The 23,327-nt window shown below is 38.2% G+C and overlaps 2 protein-coding genes and 1 long non-coding RNA gene across 16 annotated transcripts in view; 2 read left to right on the top strand and 1 right to left on the bottom strand.

Moving 5' to 3' along the window:
* The window catches only part of LOC121895353, an 89,686-nt gene that overhangs the window by 6,559 nt on the left and 59,800 nt on the right, over positions 1-23,327 (top strand). The window lies entirely within an intron of this gene.
* On the top strand, positions 8,854-12,498 carry LOC121895352 (rhodopsin). The gene has a single exon (XM_042408411.1). The coding sequence runs from the start codon at positions 10,954-10,956 to the stop codon at positions 12,016-12,018; it is 1,065 nt and encodes a 354-aa protein (XP_042264345.1). The 5' UTR covers positions 8,854-10,953; the 3' UTR covers positions 12,019-12,498.
* The window catches only part of LOC121895350 (membrane-associated guanylate kinase, WW and PDZ domain-containing protein 1-like), a 96,740-nt gene continuing 89,646 nt past the window's right edge, over positions 16,234-23,327 (bottom strand). For 7 of the 9 annotated variants that reach the window (XM_042408402.1, XM_042408401.1, XM_042408403.1 and 4 more), the window contains 6 exons: positions 23,022-23,225; positions 21,181-21,268; positions 21,009-21,066; positions 19,402-19,545; positions 19,142-19,280; positions 16,234-17,542 (listed from right to left, as the gene is read on the bottom strand). In XM_042408402.1, coding sequence (XP_042264336.1) covers positions 16,437-17,542; positions 19,142-19,280; positions 19,402-19,545; positions 21,009-21,066; positions 21,181-21,268; positions 23,022-23,225 — 1,739 coding nt within the window. In that variant the 3' untranslated portion in view covers positions 16,234-16,436. Of the gene's footprint in view, positions 17,543-18,381; positions 18,474-19,141; positions 19,281-19,401; positions 19,546-21,008; positions 21,067-21,180; positions 21,269-23,021; positions 23,226-23,327 lie in introns of all 9 variants that reach the window. The other 2 variants (XM_042408410.1, XM_042408409.1) reach the window with 1 other exon arrangement.

Here is a 23,327-nt window from a genome sequence, read left to right as displayed (position 1 = left end):
AAGGAGTTAAATAATCACAAGTACAACTGTTTTTTTGTGGATCTTGTATTTGCAAGTAGTGAGATAGCAATGGCTGATGGTAGTGGTGCAGTAGATGTATTTGTTGTAATATTTATTGTAATATTAGACTCCGATTCTAGGGGGAAAATGATACAGTCTGGAAGATGCTTGGTGAAAGAGGTGGTTATGTAGTGATGCACTGAATTGTGTTGTTGGTGATGATATTGACCATATTAAGTTGATTGGATCCTGGCAATGACATGACAGATCCACAGTAAAAACAGTTTCTTTGTTAATGTCATTATAAAATTCAGTGTTTCTGCTATCAGTTACATTCATTTAGTCACAGTGGGCTCAGTTTTTAGCTCCACAGCAATCCCTGGTCTCATGTTACTTTACATAAAAATGATTCCAATTAGTTCCAAGCTGTGAGGTTTGCAGATTTTAAATTTGGGAAAAGACGAGTGCTGGTATTGGATTGGTTATTGAGTCGATGTATCAGAATCTTAATTGGGAGAGAAAAAGCTGGATCGGTGTATCCCTGTTATCTTCTTGAAGAAGCAACAGTTACACAGCTGAACCAACAGGCTGCAGTTTTATACAGATCACTGCTCTCGGTTGACATGTTTAGGATATGCAGTAGACAAAAGAGAGAGGACTACAGTGAATATTTTTTTATTTTATATTTTTATCAATGTTGACAGCAAAACGAGACCAATATATCTGCCAATTGACAGTATATAGTATATATATCAGTATCAGCTCATATGTCCACTGATAAGAAACAAGAAATTGCAGTACAGAAATGGTAGAGATAATTAAGGTAATTTACAAAACAATGTCACGATTACATAGATTCTCTGGCACTGACAAATTTATTTTTAACCCACAGAGTGTTGTACTCAGTGCATAGAGTGGCAACTAACCATTATTTTCATTATTGATTAATCTTTTTTCTTATTTTCTTGATTAATAATTTGAAATTGTGAAATAATGCTCATCAAAATTTCTCAGAACCCAAAGCGACGTCTTCAGTTGTCTTGTTCTGTCTGACCAACACTGGTAGATATTTATCTTACAAAGATTAAAAAAAACACAGAAAAGCAAACAATCCTCAAATTGGAGAAACTGGAACTGCAGAATGTTTGACATTTTTGCTCGAATCAATTATCAAAATAATTTCCAATTTATTTTCTGACGAACAACTAATAAATGAATCAACTGATTGTGTCAAAAATGGTTGTTTATGGTATGTTTTTATGTTAAAAGATTACGTTTGGCTAATATGTCATTATCATTATTTTTTTTTTAAACTTTGAAATATCTATACAGGTATCGGCCTCAAAAATCCACTACTGGTCACAGTGTAGTTGCCATCTGAGGTGGGACAAATTGCAGCTGAGTGTCATTTTATTCTGTGTTCGGCAGTGGAGGACTGACTGAGAGTTGGATCTGTGGCACTGTTGGATATACATTTCAAATTTGGATCAGTTTTGTGAGTGTGGACTTGAGAGGATTTGGGCTTAGAAGCAGCTCCAGTCAGTAGCTTTGCACCAGTTTTAGCCAAACTTGGCTGATTCTGGTACATAATTCATGACCAGTCTTGCATGAGTTCAGCAATCAGGTGCACTGGATTTGAGTCAGTTTTAACCACCTGGCTACATGTGCTCACCATGTTAGGATTCAGGTTGAAATTCAAATTGGCTTTTTAATGCACCAAAGGTGAAGGAGATAAACATTTGTCCACACAAGCCAAACAGTGCAACAACAAAAGCCAACACGCTGGGATCAACACGCCTGACCCGGGTGTTATTAGCCGCTATGCTAGTTTACAACCCCAAAATCTGTGTGTGGCTGTTTAGCATAAGAATGATAAGATATGATAAAAGGAGTTTAGAGAAGGCTGATAAATATGTGTGGCTTTGAAGCGGTTGTTGTGTGATCGTGTGCAGATGAGTGCGTGGGAGGTGTCGTGTGTGTGTGTCTGGAAAGTGTTTGCTGATGAGGGTGACATTTGTGCACACAGTGAGGGGTTTAACCACCAGCATCTGGGGCTTCTTTCTCTAAACCCTAAAACCTCAAAGCAGGAGAGGTAAGAAGCATACTCAGCCCGATGTTTTAGTCAGGGTGTGTGTGTAAGTGTGTGTGTGTGTGTTAAACTGAGGACATCGCTCTCCACACACTCCACAGGATTTCAGCACTCTGCACATGCACCGTGGATTCATAACCTTAGCAACCAGTCGATTGAAAGATGATGAATCATGTCAAAGACTGCTAATTTCTTTGCAGTTGTCAAACATGAACAATGGGCGGTAAGAAGGAGTCACAGAAACGTCACCACAGACAGAATGTTGCGTGTGTGTGTGTTTTTGTGTGTGTGTGTGTGTGTGTGTGTGTGTGTGTGTGTGTGTGTGAACTTGAAAGACCATAAAGAGACAGACAGGAAGAGAGGCTAATTGAGGCTAATCGGAGGATAGAAAGAAAGAGAGAGATTTACTGTTTGCTGTTTATGCTTCTGACTGTTCAGAGGGAAATAAGCCCCCCATCGGCTTACTGAAAAGGCTTTCTTTTTTATTTCTCATAAGACAAATAGATATTTTTAAAAGAAATAAGAGGTTGTTATGTGCTTGTACTCTCTTTTAAAGAGCTCAATTACTTGCAGATTTCAGCTGCTGTGTATTTGATTGCCTACCAGGGATCACTAGCTATACACAGACCTAAATATACAGTAGGTCCAAACACAAACCTGTTTCAGTCGTCTGACAAATCCTCCATCTCCTGATAATTTCAGGTGAGAGTAGATGGTGTTGATACCGTATGATCCGATTTTCCTGTGGGGCTCCAATAAATGAAGCTGTAACAACACCTCTGACCTCATCTTCTCTGCACTTTATGGTTACTGAATAGGCCTGGATGCTATTCCTGACAAATAACAGTCTTTGTCAACAAGAGGGGATGGTCAGAGAAGTCCATCTGACCTACATTACCGCCTGCTGAGAGCGCTGACACGTACCCTCGGTGCAATAATAGTAGTGATGGTCTGGAAGACGTTGATTTAGATAAAGAAACATGGACATGCATCAGCTGTGATGCACCAGGATTCGAGAGAAGCACTGCTGCAACTAACAATGTGAATAATGTATTGAAGAGAGGCAGCTTGGCAGCCTCAAATACTGCTGGCCTGAGATGGTACGACTAATCCAGCATCAAGATGCAAATATTGCTCGAGTCGATTCCTGTAGAATCAATAATAATGCAGAATGTGAACGATTTTATGTCAAGCAGTACAGTGAAGGCTAACAGCTCCCACTGCTGGCAAACATGCTTTAGGCATGTGCAACACCAAAGAGATCCACTCAACTGCCTCTTAAATGAAGCTGGGATTGATTTACAGATCATCTTTCTTTGCTTTGAAGTACTAACAAAGGAGAGCTTGTCTTTTAGTGGAGTAATTGTCTGCTTTATCCACTGACCTGCTGATAGACCTGTGTGTGATTAGGCCTATACCTAACCCAGCTCATGATGTCATCAGTAAAGCACCTGATAATTATTGAAAAACAAATCAGTGCTGAAACGATTAATCCACAATTACAGATTGCTCGATCATCAAGCAAGTAATCAACCATAGTTTTGACAGATAATTACTGTTTTAAGCCATTTATTGATTCTCTTCTGTTCTGTATCATGTAAGAATCGTTAGTTATTAATTACACAGGGGCTTGGCTCATCCACTGCACAAATTCAAACAAGATTTATTGGCATGAAAGTTACATATTACTGAATGATTAGGTTTTACACAAGAAAACAAAATAGATAATCACAATATAACAAATATACTTCAAACAGTATAATCTGTTTGAACATATATACAAAAATACAAAATGATTGAACAAAGTACAGTGAATGAGGATTGTTTTCTCTTAGGTTGTGGAAAGTGTATACATGTTTTGCAGCCAAGAGAGCTATTTTTGCTGCTTCCTGAGATGTAGGGAAGTTTACCCTCATTTGTATGGTGGAGGATTTCTTGACATATGATGCTTCATCCCTTATCTCTGAATATTTGTTTCACTCTGTCTCTCTGTCTCAACAGCTTGTAGATCACATTGTAGACACATCTCCTCAGTATGTTTGACATCTCTGTTTTTTCTTCTGTGTATTGTCTACCTCAGTCTGTTCTGTTGTTGCTTTTTCGTCTCATAACCAATAAAAAAAAATTGAAGAAAAGTAATTCATTAAGCTAAAATGCCAAATAGTTTGCAGCTTCTTGATTGTGAGAATTAACTGCTTTCCTCGCTTTCATATTATTGTAAATTGAATATCTTTTGGATTTTGAGCTGTACACACACAACTAATTTGAAGATATCACCTTGGGCTTTAGGAAATTGTGATGGACATTTGTCACAGTTTTCTCATTTACTCTCTTTGAAGAGGTCAGTTACTTGCCGATTTCAGCTGCTGTGTATTTGATTGTCGACCAGGGATCATTAGCTATACACAGATCCAGATACATGGACATTTGTCACAGTTTTCTCATTTTTCTTAGACTGAATGAGTCATTCATTATTCAAAAAATAATCAACAACTTAATCAATAATGAAAATAATGATTAACCCAAAGATACCTTTTGAGGCATAGTTTTCGTTGTTCAGACAGTCAAACTCTAAAGGAATCTTGACATCCTCGACACCAGCTGATGTTATTTTTGCTCTTACGGGTCTGATGATTTATAACTCTGAGTGTGAAATGTATGTGGGAGCTGGTGGTGTGGAATGTGCCATGTCCTGGTCACAGTGTTCCTCCTCTCTACCGGTCACTCAGCAAGAGAGTTCCTGTAGGCAGAGTGAGAGAGCATCACACTCTGCCCACACATTTGTCCTCTAAAAACCAGTCATTCATATGCAAAAAAAAAAAAAAAAAATAGCTGAAGTCTGGCAGCAAGGCTGTGGCTGTTTGAACAAAGTCCTATTTGTAAAATGGATATAATGTAAAGGGTAAACCAAGTGAGACTCGTTAGTGTTTCTAAGTCAGGATGGAAACACCTGAGTAGTGGCTCTCCTTAGTCAGAGGTTGAAGAGTTTTTAACACTCAAATCTCTACTGGACCCGCTGGTGGGATACAGGTACAGAATATATATGTGACATTGAAGAAAGGGCAGATATAAAGGGAAAAATCACTCACTCACTTGATAAAAATTCAGACAGTGCTTCTTCCAAACCATGTCTATTTTACAAATTAGTACATCTCAAGACAGTACAACAGTACATCTCCTGTTGTGTGTTTCTCTTTGGAGAGAAAGTCATACACTATTCATAAGGATAAGGCTGAATCTCAGTGTATTATTCATTACAGTGGTCCTTGTCTGAGGCATCCATACAGTCCAGGTGGATCCTTTTTTGACGCTGTAGTACTGTCCATATTCAGTTTAGCATCTTAGTAAAGGAGGTTCAGTGGAAATCAACTGCTCAATTAAACCATAACCGCAGCAGATATATTTGTTTATACACAAATTCGCCATGAGACTTAGACAAAACATTTTTAGTTTCCGCTGAAGACAAAGTCATCTTAAGATTCGAGTAATTCATGTAGCAGGCTCATTTACTCAAGAAAACGACCTGGGTTCAGAAGTAAACATAATTATCCTATTATTAGGAAACAAATACAATAAGGTAGTATATAATGTGATGAACTATTCTGAAGATAGAAAATGATTTTAGAGAAGTTCCAGTTTAGAGTTTCAAAGACTATAGACATTAGGACATGAATAGAATCAAGAGGAAATAATGTGTGTCCTGATAAAAGGGATGAAGGTAAAGTTAAAAAATAAATCAAGATTAAAAGTTGGACCTGCTGTGTTGAATGGAAAACAGTATTTTAAATGTGAACACTCAAGTGAAAAACTGTTGCTGAAGAGGAAGCTGATGGAATTGAATTGGGGGATTTCAGATTGAACTTTGAAAACTTGGTTAAAAATGCAATCAAGGTAATATCAAGGTAATATCAGATTTTGGTTTGATGTTTTTCTAGCAGCAGTGATTATTCACCTGTGGATTAAGTGTACTTCTTTTGGCTTCCTGAGGAGGGCAGCAAAACACCTACAGATCTGCCACAACAGAGCAGAGAGACTTTACTGCTAGGCTTTGTGCTCAGCAGGTCTGTCCTGATCCCCTCCTGGATCTGTAAATCCTTTACAACATGAGGATGAATAATAAGTGTGGAGATTGTGGCTCTCATGTCTCTCTACACAGTTTTGTTTTTCACAATTTTTTTTGCTAGTTTGAAGGCTTTATTTTAACTTACCATGTCACACAATAGTGAGCCTAACACACAATAGGTACTTTATTATAACACTGGTATGTTGATGCACAGTATCCTTTATTTATGCGCTTACTACCAGACTTATACTGTTTATATCTGTACCTATAAGGAAAAAAACAAACAAGAATAACCCTTATTAGTTTGTCATTATAGATCTCTGTGGGTCAGTGCTAACCTAGGTTTAAGACTGTTTTAGATTTTTAAATATATGATATTTAGACTTTAGACTGGAAACTGGAGTCACTAGATTCAAGTCTTCATGATGTATTTTTGTTAGTATGGGGTATTATGTGTATGTGGTTGGCAAACTCTCAGTTGAATCTCAGTTTCAAGCAACAATTCTGTAGAAACTGAAAAAGTAAAGAATTGAATTTATCCTTAGGTAAGTCGAGGGTCTAAGGATAGAGGATGTTGTATTGCTTTACAGATAATAAAGCCCCAAAATGGCAAATTTTGTAATTTGTGATGTTGGGCTATACAAGCAAAATTGATTTGACTTGACTTGACCTAACTCTAGAGATGTGAGATAATGCAAGCCTCTTAAACATGGCTAAAACACTTTTTAAGGTTCCCAAACATTTCTAATGTTCATTGATGAATTGGCCTCTGTATAAAAGCTGATGTGTGAAAACTTTAATTGCAGACAAATAGAAAATTGTTGTACTGTACGAAATTTGTTTAAAATTTACACTAGTACTCAGTTAGGCTTATGCAAGAATATTCATAATGACTTTTTAAATGAATGTCTTTTATATCTCCAAGTACATTTTCTTCTCTATATTACTTATATTCAAAGGTTTTGTCTATATTATTTCTAGATGTATAACAACATCTAGATAACAATATATAATAGTTTCCACTTAGTCCACTGGTCACTCATGGCCTATGAAAACAAGATTTTCCTCTGGCAAGTTTGTTTTTAAATTGATGTCATCACATTAATTAATAACCACATTAATTCTCTTTCACTTTTCACCTGCTCACTACCCCCAAGTGCTCATACATCATCATTTCAATCACTTTTCTCCTCTTTGCTTTCACTTTCACAGTTGTTAAAACATGTCTTGATTCATTTAGATTAAATGTATTTAGTTAATGGGCTCACTAATAAAATAAATGAATAAATGTATTAATAAAAGATTTAACAACATGATGCTCTCTGCTTCTGGAAACTGGCCATTATATCAGTCACATAGTCGTGTCATTACCTTTCAACCAGAGAGCACAGTTTACTTAGAAAGCGAAAATAACTTTCCTTAAAACACTTGATGACCACCATCCACCAAATTTTACCTCAGCCCACACCAGAATAGAAATACCATACTGTTCTTTGATAATTGTTCAATTGGTCTAATGTCCTTCATAATCAATCTGTTTTTTGGTGCAATTTTATTATTGATGGGAGAAATCTTTATGTATTTAAACCTGCTACAAGCTGTTCCAGTGCATGCTGGGATAGGATCCAGTGCCCTGCAACGCTGAACAGGATAATCGGCTATAGAAGATGGATAGATGGGTGGATATATTTTATCCCAAAAGTAGTTGAGTTTGGGATTGAATCTTTGCAGTTTGGTGGAAAAGAGCAAGTTCACAGTAAATCTTTATTTCCCGTTTTTAAAAATATATCAAAATATGTAGAGAATAAAATGAAGAAAAAAATTTTCACAGGAGTGCTTCTTGTGTCCCTCACATCTACTGCTGCTATTGGAAATGGAAAAGAATATTATTTAAGAGGAAATATATGTGTACATCCATGATGTACGATGTGGCACGCAGTATGAGATTAGAGCTGAAACAATTAGTCGAATAATCAGTTAACTGACATAAAATAAATCTGAAAACTATGTGATAATTTCACAATTTTGTTTTCTTCAAGCAAAAATGCCAAACATTTAATGGTTTCAGCTTTTCAAATGTGAGGATTTGGTGCTTTTCCTTGTCTTACATTATAGTAAACTGAGTCTCTTAGTTTTGGACTGTTGGTCAGACAAAATAGCTGAATCTGAAGATGTCATCTTGGGCACCTAGGAAATTATGATGGGCATTTTCAACAGATTTCTAATGTTTTGCAGACCAAAAAATGAATCAAATAAATTCAACATGATATTTTTTTACATGGATTGTGTCTGTATGGAGTCGAAAAAGAAATTATGTTTTTATTTTATCAGGCGGTTTTGGAGAGTGTAATCAGGTATGGAATGACTGCATGGTTTGAGAACCTTCCTGTATCATCAAAATCAAAGTTGTCGCATTTGGTTCAGACCGATCAAAAAGATCATCATAATCTTCAGTCTCTCTTTCACCTGTAAACAGGTCCATCCCATATTCTATACTCTGAATACGAGTTGTTACCGTCAGACAGAATACAGAGTGGTGTAAATTGAATTGGAGGTTTTAGAGGCTGTACAGCAGTACAAAACCACAAACAGATTGATGCCTTTGGGTGTGTATTTTTCTGTATTTGTATTTTTGTATTATTTATATTGTATTTTTGTGTACTCTTTAATATCTTCTGTCTGCTGGTGTTGGATGCCCATATATATTGACGGGACTAGCTTTGTAGAGTCCATATCTATCTATCTATCTATCTATCTATCTATCTGAGAGTTAAAGGTGGTGTCTTCAAATTCCTTGTTTTTTCAGACCAAGAGTCCAAAACCCAACAATATTTGTATAACTATCCTATATGACTTGAAAAGTGACTGAATGATTAATTAGTTGTCAAAATAGTTGATAGCTGATTAATTCTGTCCTGATTGACTAATTGACTAATCATTGCACCTCTAATAAAAAGTCTTTAATTCATAAAGGTTTTCACAAATAGCCTAATAGTGTCAAGATTGACCTGCAAAAAGTGTGGGAAAACACCACAAAAGACAACGCAGGAAAGCAGAACATTACTGTTACACTAAATATCACACTTAGCCTTGTTCACTTGTTTACAATAGTAAAAATGTAGAAATAAAACACCAAACACATAGCAATGAGTGTTTCACACTTAGCAACTCTTGACCCCTCCAACATGGAGGAATAATTCCAGAACAGTCCACGAAGAGCCTCTATTATCTCTGCTTTACTCCAGTGAGTGTCTAGATCATAATAAGGTGTTAATTAAGCAAATTTATAATGTGTGTAAGCATACATGTTAATTACTGATTTAATTATTAATGAAAAATACTGACACCATGGGTTCAAAGAGGCCTAGTTGCTTACATAGAAATACTTTATGTAGTAATTTGTGGTTTGTCATAGTTAATAGTTTGTTTATTCTGAAAGTGCTACACATTCATGAGCAATATTATGAATTTAAAAAAAAAAGAAAATGAAAGAAATATCAAGGTATCACATCTGAACAAGGCAACATCCTACTGAGTGAGAGTGACCCTCTGCGACATTAAATCCATTACAGGCGTGTGAGAGTAACACATCCATAAGCCCCAAATCTCTTTAATACAACACCCATTAGGAAAGTGCTGAGCTCTTTACCAACAGCTAAGATGGTCCGCTACTCAGCAACACTACTGCCTCTGCTCTACATCCAATATATTACAGACAATCAACTACTTACCACACATTAATACAAGAGACCAGGATATATTTTTAGAAATATTTAAGGCCTGTTATCTGTTGTTGCTATCTTGGCTCGGACGCTCTTGCACAAGCAATTTATAATCTCAGTGAGGCACTCCATGCAGTTCAACATCTTTTGGAAATAATCATGTTAGGATTATGTTGTAGATCATGTTACCCCATGTGTCCATGAGTCATCATTTAGTATCAGAACTGAACAGCCTCTGATGAAATAAAGAAATCTTGACAGCGATTTGACTGTCTTCAGAAAGGCCTGCCATATATTTATTTGTCATAAGGGTAAGTTATAGTTCACTATATGAGTTATTTTGGCTGCTTAATCGGATTTCATACTGCAGATATTTAGCAAAATGTTCGTTCTTAGAATTGGACTTGACAACTTATTTTTGGGATGAATTCATAGTCATTCAGTGTTAGATATAGGGCTTGGGGTTACAAGTCATGGAATAAATTAATTCTACTCTTTGCCTGCTAAGCTCTATTCAGGTTGAAGGGGGTTTGGGAAACCTTGGATAGGTCACCAGTCCATCACACAGCTAATACACATTGACACTAATGCTTAAATTCATATATACATGAGTGTCATATGTGGCTACAAATCAGTGGCTTCAACTCCCTAGACCTGCAGGTATTTGCTTTATTACCTTCCAATTCCAAAGAAAAAGGTGCCTAGTATAGTATCTATCAAATTTAGTGGACAAGAAAAGGTGAATTATTTCATGTAGATTGCAGAAACAGTTTTACCATGTTGTATTTATAATTTAAAATGAACAGTCATCAGACAGCTCCGTAAGTGGAATGAGCAGGTGTAACCTTAATATCTTGATGAGTGGTCAGTTATGTTTGCAGTGATGGCTGGATTAGATATTAACTGTGGCCTAAATCACTTTGTGCTGACGGATTTGGAAAGTGATAATCCAAGGTGTGCCTTTAAAAGCCAGACCGTGACCACTTGGGTCCATTTGTAGCAAGGTCCCTCTCCATCACTCTCCTGAACAGCCAGAAGAAACACCACCGAAGGGCTGATCGCAACCGCAAGCCGCAACCATGAACGGCACAGAGGGACCCTATTTCTATGTCCCTATGGTTAACACCACCGGCATTGTCCGGAGTCCTTATGATTATCCTCAGTACTACCTTGTCAACCCAGCAGCTTATGCTGCCCTGGGTGCCTACATGTTTTTACTCATCCTTCTTGGCTTTCCCATCAACTTCCTCACTCTGTACGTCACCATCGAACACAAGAAGCTGCGAACCCCTCTAAACTACATCCTGCTGAATCTCGCGGTGGCTGACCTCTTCATGGTGTTCGGAGGATTCACGACAACGATGTACACCTCTATGCATGGCTACTTCGTCCTTGGACGCCTTGGCTGCAATCTGGAAGGATTCTTTGCTACCCATGGTGGTCAGATTGCCCTCTGGTCACTGGTTGTTCTGGCTATTGAGAGGTGGGTGGTTGTCTGCAAGCCCTTCAGCAACTTCCGCTTTGGAGAGAACCACGCAATCATGGGCTTGGCCCTCACCTGGGTTATGGCTAGCTCTTGTTCCGTGCCCCCTCTTGTTGGCTGGTCCCGTTACATCCCTGAGGGCATGCAGTGCTCATGTGGAATCGACTACTACACACGGGCAGAAGGTTTCAACAATGAGTCCTTCGTTATCTACATGTTCACATGCCACTTCCTCATCCCACTGATTGTGATCTTCTTCTGCTATGGCCGTCTGCTCTGCGCTGTCAAGGAGGCTGCTGCTGCTCAGCAGGAGTCTGAGACCACCCAGAGGGCTGAGAGGGAAGTCACCCGCATGGTCATTATCATGGTCGTTGCCTTCCTGGTATGTTGGGTACCCTATGCCAGTGTGGCTGTTTGGATCTTCACAAATCAGGGCGCTGAGTTTGGACCTGTCTTCATGACCATCCCGGCATTCTTTGCCAAGAGTTCCTCCATCTACAACCCAATGATCTACATCTGCATGAACAAGCAGTTCCGCCACTGCATGATCACCACCTTGTGCTGCGGAAAGAATCCCTTCGAGGAGGAGGAGGGAGCATCCTCTACTGCCTCCAAGACCGAGGCCTCCTCTGTCTCCTCCAGCTCTGTGTCTCCTGCATAAAAGGGCCATCAAACAGAGGCTCCATGATCCACTATCCAAGAAGAAGACTTCTGCTCCCCCCGGGAAACGACTGAAGGCTAATGTCTACAGAAATAACTTCCTTTTTGTATTTTTACAAATGAGTTGGTTCAACCTAAAGACAGTTGCAGGAAAGGTCAGCCCATTACAGAATGGTTCCTGTATGTACAGAATATCCAACGCAACAATCTTTGAGATTTTTCCTGAGAGGAAAGGGAAATAATGTTAATCTTTTACAGTTGGAACCTATATGATACTGGCTTATTTTTGAATGTAGAGGCATGTAATCAAGGCAACGTAAAATAAATCGCACTTTGCAAATGAATCATCCTGTTTATGTTTTACTTACAGTTTGGGTGGCAAAGTTCAAATGATTGTAGTATATTTAATCAAATGAATAAATGTGAATGACCTATTCAGAATGCATTTATGTCTTGAGTCAATTTCTACTTTAGAGCTATTATTGTAGTGACTACCGCAGGACCTAATGGTACAAACACTTGGAACAGTTCAGAAACTTAACATTGTGTTTGTAATGCTCCTGTAGTTGCACCTGTATTGCTACTGTAATCTCAATTCAGTCACAGGTCACCTTGGACTTAGAACTTGTCCTAGCGAGGGGATTATGACATTATTAATCAGGGATGAATATACACCTGACACAACACCAACTTTATCTGATGACGAATATTAATCACATTAATGAAAGGTTAACACAGACAAAGACTTATTGGATAACACAAATCGGTATTACCTAGAGACACCTTGATGCAGAGGTTATGGAATGGAAACGATTACTCTTCACTTGCATCATATCACACACAAACCATATAGACCTAAAATAAACACATTGTCAAGGGAAGTTACTGGAAGTGTTATTATGATATTTGCACAACATTTCTCAACAGAATTCAAATAAAATGTTCTTTTTTTAGCTCTCACAAGATACAGTCTTAACAGAGGATAGATATTGCAGATAATGATTATGTAGTTCATCAATAAGTAGAAACCCACTGGAGTTCTACGTAGGTTTATAGCGTTATTTTACTAGAATACCAGGTTCTTGAAGGCTGGGATTTTTAAAAACTCTTTGAAAGACATCAATAATGACTTGTACCGGTATTATAAATGACAAAAACTCAGATAGTGATGTGATTCCTCCTCCTCAGCTCTTGGTTGTGCAGTATGCCAGACTGAAGAAATAAAAACGCTTCAAAATCTCTCCTGTAATGACCTTCATGCGTAGCTATAGCAACCACCATACCAGTGGATCTGTCTTGGAATACAGATACGCTCACTGAGCAGTCTGAAGTCAAGCTCCAGCTGAGAGCTTAAGGGGAAAAAATCCTTCAATTGCTGTTTTAATTTAGAATTAAAAAAGAAAAGCCCCTCTTTCTTTTAATGACGGTATTTGAAGAATATTTGATAGATGACAATCTTATGAATGCTTGTTCACACAGGTATGATACCATTTAACTTTTTATAAACACCACTGATATTATTAAAGTTCAGAAGAAACCTTTTTTTTTCTTTTCTCTTTTGAATCCCAATTATTTATATTTTTATTGATTAGAGTAATCACTATATAATCTAAAACTATAACACCACAAACATGTTTAATTGGAAGTTATGAACCCAGTATAGACATTGTCAATGAATTCAAATAATGTTTAATAAAGTATATTTATCAGCACCTTAAACTGTAACCCAGCTCTATATAGTGTCATTTTATTATGCAATTATTATTTGAGATGAAAAAGTATATCAGTGGTATTATTAGTCTTATTACAACACTGGCTATAACTTTAAAACAAATGCAAAAATATGGATTGTGCTTTTGTTGTCTCACTGTGAATACCAGTGGAGTGAATGGAGTGAGGTAGTGTGTACCGCATGCACCATTATGTCTTGTGGAAATAAGATGAAATGCCTTTTTCTGTCAAAAAAGGCAATACAGTTGACAGCCCATGCTTCCAACTTCTTTCTTTTCCATTGTTCTATTTCCATGTTACTCTTGTGGATTGTGTGTGAACCAGTGTACAGTCACTGTTAAATGTAGTAAATATTTGTCGAGTGTCGATCTTCAATGAAAGGAAGTCTCTAAAGCTGCATATTAAAACGTAACGTGACCACGACTCCCACATCCGAGTGATTTGATCAAAAAAAGAGAGAACAAACTCAAAGGCCTCCCCAGAGACGTGAGTGAAAAACGGCTATGCAGAAATATGAAAGCCTTTTTGAATTTGTATGGAAAACTTTATTTGATAATAAAAATAGCATTCACAGACTTCTTTTGATAGCTACATATACATTGTAATCCATCTCAAGGAAAGAAGCTGGATAAATCCACATCTACTTGTACTTAGACTAATGTTATGTATAGCTTCATGGGTCAAATAAAGCTATGAACAATGTAGTATTTATATATGCATAGTTTTATAAAAAAGATTGGCCCATATACATGTACTGCTTTTATCAACACAGAGACAGCATTATGTCCGGAGCACATTGCAAGAAATAATGCTTGAAGAACACAGACTGCATACAAGTGCTTTATAATACAAAGGCAGGCTAACCATCGAGAGAGATTCAAACCATCAAACAGTTTCTGATTGACCAAATACAGTCTTTCATTCTAAAATGTCTTTACATACCTGATCCAGAGTAAATCAACATATTTCCCATAAATCATCAGGTCCATTTCAGAGATATAAACACAATATCACATTCCTCACTGCTGAGGTTTTCTCATAAATTTCTCTTTTGTACAAGAAAAAGGCAACATTTTATTCCTTGACAGGTTCCTAATAGTTACATTGGAAAAAATCTTTACAGGTGATGGCCAACAGGTTAACTTCTTAAACGTGTTTCTTTTCTTTTCTTTGTTTTTCTTCTTTTTTTGTTAAATACAGTACCATGGCGACAACAGTGATCAAACAATGCATTTGTTGTGGTTTTCCAATATATTTTTAGTTCTTTAATGAAACATAAAACAGAGAATACACACAAAACACATTATAAAGCAGCAGTCAGACTCCAGTGGCGTGACAGCATGGCTCAGCATGGCAGATTGGTCATCTCCTGTACCGGGACTCTCCATATGTTACCAACACAACAAACCACACTTTGTGTCTGGACCCAAGAGGTGGTTAGTGCGCAAATGTGGCTATCATTATCAACAATTACCGTGGGATTACAGTGCATGTTCCTTATGGATTATTCTCACTCAGATCTATCGGATAAAGTGGTTAAACTACACTTTAATTTACACATGCATCTTGCACAGGGATCATTTACACATTTGTTTGTTTTAAATTTATTTAGTTTTTTTTTTTTTTTTTTTTTTTTTTGGCATATCTGAAAATCATATTTTATGGCAGCTTCAAGCTGGTATTCTGGCATAATGCAGAGTCATCGAAAGTAGGAAATTGAAATTTTGATGCGCAACAAAGTTGGATAATTCATTTTACGCAACAGAGAATCTACCAGAACAGTTTTGTAGTTGAAAGTTAGTCAAGTTCCTTCCCTGCTACATCAGTAGGAACAAAGGATCAGAGTATTCAAGTATTTAACTTTTATAATCCTACTCACACCACCATTTCCAATTTTCACATCAGATTTTTTTTTTCTTAATTTTGGGAGTTTGGGTGTATTTAGCAAAGGAGGGTGAGCTGCCACACATTTCAAAGATGCAACACAAACAAGGGTAGAGCATGCTTTCCCAAGTACAGTGTGTACTTCTACCATGGTCCTTAAAGATTTAATGAAGCTTGCTCAAAATATGTGCCAAATTAAAAATAAATAGTGAGCAAATGCAAAAAAAAAGTCATATATTATTTATATAATTTTCACTCTAGTTTTACACTAGATCTTAAATTTAGATTTTTTGCCTGAAGTCAAACGTGATTTTCACAGTTCTTGTGAACCATCAGTGTCTTGTGCTATAGTTTGTTCAGTAAAGCAATTCAGGAATGGAAAAGACATCGAAAAACAAGATTAAAACAAGCTTAGTAGTTAGAAGTTACCACAACTGGAAGCATGTTTCATACCTCTGAGGGAACATACTATTTAGAGTCAGCAATGCCTACAAAAAGCAATATCACTGATTTCATATGCAGGCACATACAATACCTTTACTATAGTACAACAACCTCAGTTATGTTCAAAATAACTATAACAATGACAAAACAACCAGTATGAACTGATAGAGGGATTGTACTCCTGCTGTTTTATGAATCTCGGGATGGGATCACAAGTAGTTAAGTCAATCAAATCAAACAAATAAACCAGTTGACCAAATAAAGCACAAGAGTTAGTATCCTCAGAAGTCCAATTCCAGTGTATGGTACATAGTTTGCACATATAGAGGAGAGAGTGGCGAGGGGGATCTCTGCTCTGCTCTAGATGCTGAGGTCTTTGGGGCTTTCTTTGTACAGCCTTCTCTTGGGCTCAGGGAGCTGGTTTGGGCTGCGGCCTACTGCGTTATTGTTATGGCCTGTGTTGTTGTAGGCAGCATTGTTGTGTGCAGCGTTGTTCTTCATCATGCTATAGTAGTCCTTTAGTCTGGGTGCTGCTGCATAGTTCAGCTCGTCCCGGCTGTAGTTGCTGTCAGGGGAAGAGTCCCGCTCCACTCTGTATCGTCTGTCCGGTGTCCCGTTCATCCGATATTGCTCCTCCCTCCTCTCTGAGGAAGAGTCTCTCAGGAGGTTGCCGTTCTTCGGGGCTCTATCATATGTACGGCCCCTGGAAAGAGACAAGGAATCTCCGTTGTTGTTGGTGCGCTCGGGGGTTGTGGCCTCCCTGACTCGCCCAGCCATCTGCGAGTCCTTGAGGAGCCTCCGCTCGTAAAATTTGCGTTCAGGGGTGACAGCGAGGAACCCTCCATCGTCATACTCCCTCTCAGGTGTACGGTCCCGATGCGCTCGCTCTGCCCTGCGGTCCATCGACTTGGCCCGCCGACGATCAGGGGAGGAGGTGCGCTTTCGGGTTGGTGAGCGGTCAAGGGAGCCTCGGCGCTGCAGACGAAACCTCTCGTCCAAAGTAGAACTGCTGTTTGAGAGCTCTCGCCCCCTTAGTTTCTCTGCAGCTGCAGCCTTCTTCCCTGAGCTGTCTTTCCTCAGAGTCTTTAGGAGTTTAGAGATACCACTCTCCGACTCGGACTTCTTGACTTTGCGGCCTCGGCTCTTCTTGTTGCCACTGCTACTGCTGTTACTGTTGTCTGGAGACTGCTGTCTGGGGGTACTTTGACTGTGATTGTTATTCCAGGTGTGATGATGGTGGGGGTTAAATTGCCGGCCTTGGTAGTCCATCTGATCTGACACAGCCCTGTCCCAGTTCCTGTCCCTGTCTCGGCCACGCGCAGACTCCTCCTGGCGTGATGGTTTGTGAAGGTCTGGTGGATAACTGGACTCCAATGAGGTGTGATATCGGCTGTTGGGTGGCAGCGTTCTCACTTCCGGAGTGTTTTGTGCCCCGGGTGTGGGAGGGTTCCCGTCACTGCTGCCGTCTGGAGGAGAGGAGAAAAGAGGAGAGGCTAGACTGGAAATACCTTTTGTAAGAAGCATTAGATTGAAGAATATTTTTTACAAAGTATGTCAGTAACATGACATTTATTGTGTTTAGCAAACATGACTTTCCATGTTGTCCATGTGGGCTCTTGCATTGACATGACAGAAAGTCAATGCAGTGGTTTTATGGAAATCATGCATGCACGTACACTGTCATATCCTGTATATATCCCCAGAAACAATCAGCTATGGATAATTTAAACTGATGTTTTACACATATACATATAAATTACATTGAAGTGATAAATCACTTCAACATGTTTTCTCTATGGGGCTGCAGTTTGAAACACAAGGTGATGTCAGCAACAACAGCAGGTGCAACACATCGGCACGTGTAGGGCAGGGGTTATCAATGACACAGCAGGCACCTAAGAAATCATTCAAAACAAAATGTTGAACAACTCAATGTGCATCATTGGGAAGAACAAACCAAAAGCGAAAAACAAAAACAAGAGTGTGTTTGGCTGCAAGTCTGCCAAATTAGAGACAGGTTGCTATGGCAGCAGCGTGTGACGAGCAGTGGCATTAAATTAGTCCCAGTAAAAATATCTAGTCTGACTGGGTGAGGGAGAGGGTTTGTACGTGTACAGATTCACAGGAGTAAAGTTTAATTCAGGCATGACAAGACTTAAAGCATGTAGACCATGTAAACACACCGGCACATAAACACACACAAAGTGGGATTCAGGTAGGGATGAGCTGGAAGGAGGGGTGGATCAAATTTGAAAGTAAAAAGATGGCAGGGAGAGTGGATTGGGACAGACTTTTGGCTACAAACCGTGGTCTGATTTTGGCCCATTAGGTAGAAACAGGGCTCTCCCATCTTGTCATTCCTCATTGTACCAACAGCGAGATGAGGAGCCATCATCGCTGGAGAGAGGAGGAAGAGCCCAGCAACAAGAGACAATCAGAGAGAAAGGAAGAGGAATAGAGAGGAGAAAACAAATAGAACAGACAAGAGGCTGTTTTACAGTGCATCTTAATAGAGAGAAGAAGGGGTTTGTTGTGAAAGACAAGAAAATATTACACTTTATACAGTATCAAACAACCATCTGAGAGGGAAGAAAAATGTATCAGAAAATTAAACCCCAGATAAACCAGAAGATAATGCTGAGAAATACAACAATATGACTCAGAGAGTGAGAGGAATAATCCATCAGCAGAGCATACAGCTCTTGGGAGGGAATATTACTTCAGCTATAAAACATCGGTGCTACAGATCTTATAAGGTATAAATCACTGAACAAGCTTCTGTGGCAACCATTTCTTCATTAATCAATAATATCTGACAGCCCAATCTTGTGCTGAAACCACGACAAGTCATTTTAAATCAACAGATCAGAAAGTGTCTTCCTGTGAAATGTTAATTATTTACAGTTATAACGTTCATGAAAATTAGTTTAAAACAGTTTTCCTCTGTGGTGTACTAAGCAGATACATTATGAAGCTTTTTTTTCTGGTTTGCGGTACATACAGCTGGAACAAAATATAGTTTCAATTCTGGCATTAGCAGTGTAATTTACATTAAGTTTGCCTACCATATTCAGGTACAGATCCATCCCCCCGTTTGAGGACGAGTCGCGCCCTCCGACCACCATTCTTGATCAGTTCAATGGCACGTGAATGCTTCATGTTCTTTGTGCTCTCACCATTAATCTCCAGGATTTCATCTCCCACCTAAAACAGAGCAGACATGACATTGTTATGGCTAGCTAATGATAATATTTTATTATAGTGTAAAAAAAAGGAAATTGGAAGTAGAATAGAGAGGGTGAACTGAAGAAAAATAGTTTCATACCCTCATCTTGCCATTTCTAACAGCAGCCCCATCCTCTGCTAGTCTCAACACATAAAGGTCCATGTTGTACTCCCGTCCGCCTCTCAGGCTGAAACCAAAACCTTTACTGTCACGCTCGAGGTCCACAGAGTAGAACTCTGCATCCTATGAGAGAGAAAAGAGAGACCCCAGAGGAGTGAGAAATCACAGAGTCAGAAGGTGAGTCCAAACTTCAGAGCTTATCAAGCAATGTCCCACAAAAACTCACAAAGATGTCAATGACAGTAAAATACCCTGGAATGTATGAATAATTAATGCAGTGTAATCCTGTGATCACTAAACAAGGGCACAACAAGGGCTGGACCCAAACTCGCTACACTCATCAAAAGCTCTCTCCCAACAGAAATATGGTCTCCAACAAAATCATCACTTACAGGTCCAAAGCTTTATTCAATTCAAAGTACTGAGTGATTTCATAGATTGAATGTTTACTTCAAGATAGTGATAGTATCTAAGACTTACTGTATATATAACAGATACAATCTAGGATATTACAGTGATTTGAGGACATCCCAAATAAAACATAGGATTAATCAGAATTATGACTTTGTATTTGTAACAAGAAGATATTAATTGGAGGTAGGATGCTACTAAAGCCTGACAGATAGCTGATACCAATATTGATATTTGATAGTTAAAAAGAAACAAATAATCATATACTGGCAGATATTAATATTCTTTACACAACCCATAACATAAATAAAACAAAATAATAATAAAAAATGTATAAGGTTCCCCTAAATTAGTGTTGTTTTTCTAACAATTGCAACCAAGAAATGGGCAGGATGTTTTACCGTTGAAAAATAAATTTGTCACTACTCTCTTGTGGATAAATTATAGAATGGTGACACTGTTTCAAATCATATCTTTGGCATTTCTATACAGCAATTTCTTGTCATTTATCAACTGACATAGACGCCAATACTAGTGCGATGAGCTTATATCGGCTGATTCATTGGTCAAGCTCCGGACGCTACAACAACTCGATTAATCTTTACCTTCCAGCGTACTACCAAGTCATTACAGTATGTTAAAACTGTCATCAAAGAATACTGTTCAACATGCTGACACACCCTGACATGCTGCACAAACACATATATTGCTGAATTGGTTTGGTAAGATACTGTCTGTCTTATAACACTGGACATCTTTCTATAAACACACTGGTCAAATACTCAGAGAAGATCACAACAATGAAACTTAGTTTTTGAAGGGAAATATATAGGACCTTAGTGTTAGAATATGTCATATTTGTTGATGTATGGCTTTTATCTTTCTCCAGGTGAACACTGATTGTCACTCTCAGTTTAAATGGGACTTAACTGTATCTGTTATTATACTTTCCCACACAGTAGTGTTGTACAACGGATGTTAAGTGTCCATGTGGTTGTTATTTTTGTGTTTAAGTGAACATGTACCATTATTTAAAAAAAGGCTTTATATAGATTTATGATTAGTGACTTTCCTCCGTTTATTGCTATAATTTGTATTATGTGACAGAGGGTAACTGATTAATTAATGGAAACTCAGACGATTTTTAACTGTGGAGTGAAAACATCGGTTCTTACCTGTGTTTGGGTTTGTATGGGTGGTGGAGGTGGAGCTCCTTTAGACTTTGAGTTATTCCTTTAAAAAAAAGAAGAAATCCATATGAATACACATTGTGCTGTATTTAAGAATATCTTCTAGAAAGACAGTTGCATTTATAAATATTTAAAAAACGGATGCATTATCACCCACCGGGACTCTGTAGACTGTTGAGGCGTGTGTGTGGTAGTGATAGTAGCTATCTTCTCAGCATTGGTGAGCAGGGAAGCATTGGAAGAATCTTGAGAGAAAAATAAAATAAAAAAAGAAACAAATTAAAATCAAGTGACTGCTTTTGTTAAACGCATTTGCCCATAGCTATGTTTTCAAAAGACACTCTGGAGAACAAAATGTTACTGTCCAGAAGAGTCCCCTGAACCGCCCACAGGCTACTCTATTCAACCTGATGCTAACTGCCTGTGATGTTGTCATTTGCCATCTGCTCATGGACAACACTGGCCCCACTGCACGAAAGAAAAACAACAGTAAAGAAAAAAAACAACCTTATGACTTGTTTCATTTGCTACTCCAAGAGGGAAAAGGACAAGGACAACTGTCTTTTCTGGCCTTTCTTAATTCCATAGCAAAAACACTGCAGTACATGTTAGTTTCCACTGACACTAGCAGGAGTGCAGCTCTGTCTGTGTTTAGCAAGAACATCAGCCTGACTCATTTGTCTCTGGCTCCTTGCTCACTCTCCCCTCATTTCCAAAAAAAATACTGTATGACTTCCTCACGGCCACCTCTCTGTCTTTCTGACTGCAACCACACACGTCTTGCATGGTATTTGTAAATGAGAATAAAGTGGATTAATAAAATCCGTCATTCCAGCATTACAAGGCCATACCATTTTCTTTTTTACGAGGAAACCTTGTATAGTGCATGTTCATGCACAAGCTTGTGAGTTACTGAATGTGTGTGTGGGAGTTTGTTCCCACCTTTCTCACCTCCAGTTTTCAGTAAGCTTTATTTTACTTTACATTGCATTGTATTACTTACATCACTATTTAACAATACTATATTACTATTATTATTATTGTGCTTATTTACAAGTATAATTATATGCCATATCATAGTATTCTTTTATTTCTATTATATATACTACATAGTATTATATTATTACTGTATAGTATATGTATTTTTATACTGCACATATATGTGACATTATATACTCTATTATGGTATTTTAATTCTGTATCTATACCTTTATACTCATAGTTTTATATAGCTCACACATTATGAATGCCAGAGTTGCACGACTGGACTTTTTTCCCTGCAAATATTTGCACAATTCATTTATATAGTCTAAGGTATTATAATGTATTATATGTAGCTTTTTATGTCACCTCTATTGTCACCTCTATAATTTCTTTAATCACTTATTCTATTTTAATTCATTTAAATTTAAGGATTTCTTTATCAGGTTTCTTACCTCAACTTGTCTCTGTGCTGTTGTAATATGTGAATTTTCCTTCAGGGATCAATGAAGTCTTATTTATTTGCGTAGGGTTTTACAGCAGTGTTTTCACTGGTTGACCAGTGACAAGCACCCTTGTTATGACACTCAACATATTTTACCCAAAATGTGGAGTTTTGGGTCGCAAACTGCTTGTGCTGCAATATTATGCAGTTCTATTTCCTTTTCTAAACTAAGCTGAAGAGAATAACACCAACAGGAAGCATTTAATTATATGTGAGCATGGTGTTTTTAATCCTTTCAAACTATTGCAAATGGAAAGAAAATAAACAAAGAGCAGAGAGAGCATGAAGGACATCGAGGAATTGTTGAAATGCTACTGTAGTTTCTGGGGGCAACTTCACCTTACTCCTACTCAGTGAGTCACTCTCTGAGATACCAGGGTTCACACCCTGATGAAGAGTGCTCTTGCCAGTGAAGAGCAGCGGTGCCCTTTCCTTCCCACCATATCCATGAATAAGTCACATCATGCTACATTATGAAACAGCCATGTGAGGCTAGAAGCCAAAAGTCTTACCATCACCCGGGATGATCCTGAGCGAGACTGTGTTCCCGGCTTCCTTGATCAGGTTGACGATGTCAGAATGGGACTTATTGGTGATGGAGCAGCCGTTAACAGCCAATATTCTGTCCCCGACTTTCAGCTTCCCGCAGCGATCCGCTGGGCTGCCCTCGATGATGCGTCCTATTTTGTGGGGCATGGCCACACAAGCGTTTCCAGCTTTGTTTGTTTGCATGTATAAGTTGTGTGTTAGAGTTAGTGTGTGGTGATGATTTGTTTGATCGTGTTAGTTGTATTGATTTAGATTGTATAAAAAGGAGA

Source organism: Thunnus maccoyii, chromosome 4, assembly GCF_910596095.1.
Source record: "Thunnus maccoyii chromosome 4, fThuMac1.1, whole genome shotgun sequence".
Lineage (NCBI taxonomy): Eukaryota > Metazoa > Chordata > Actinopteri > Scombriformes > Scombridae > Thunnus > Thunnus maccoyii.
Note: the sequence above shows the minus strand (reverse complement) of the source record. Positions and strands in the feature narration are given on the sequence as shown.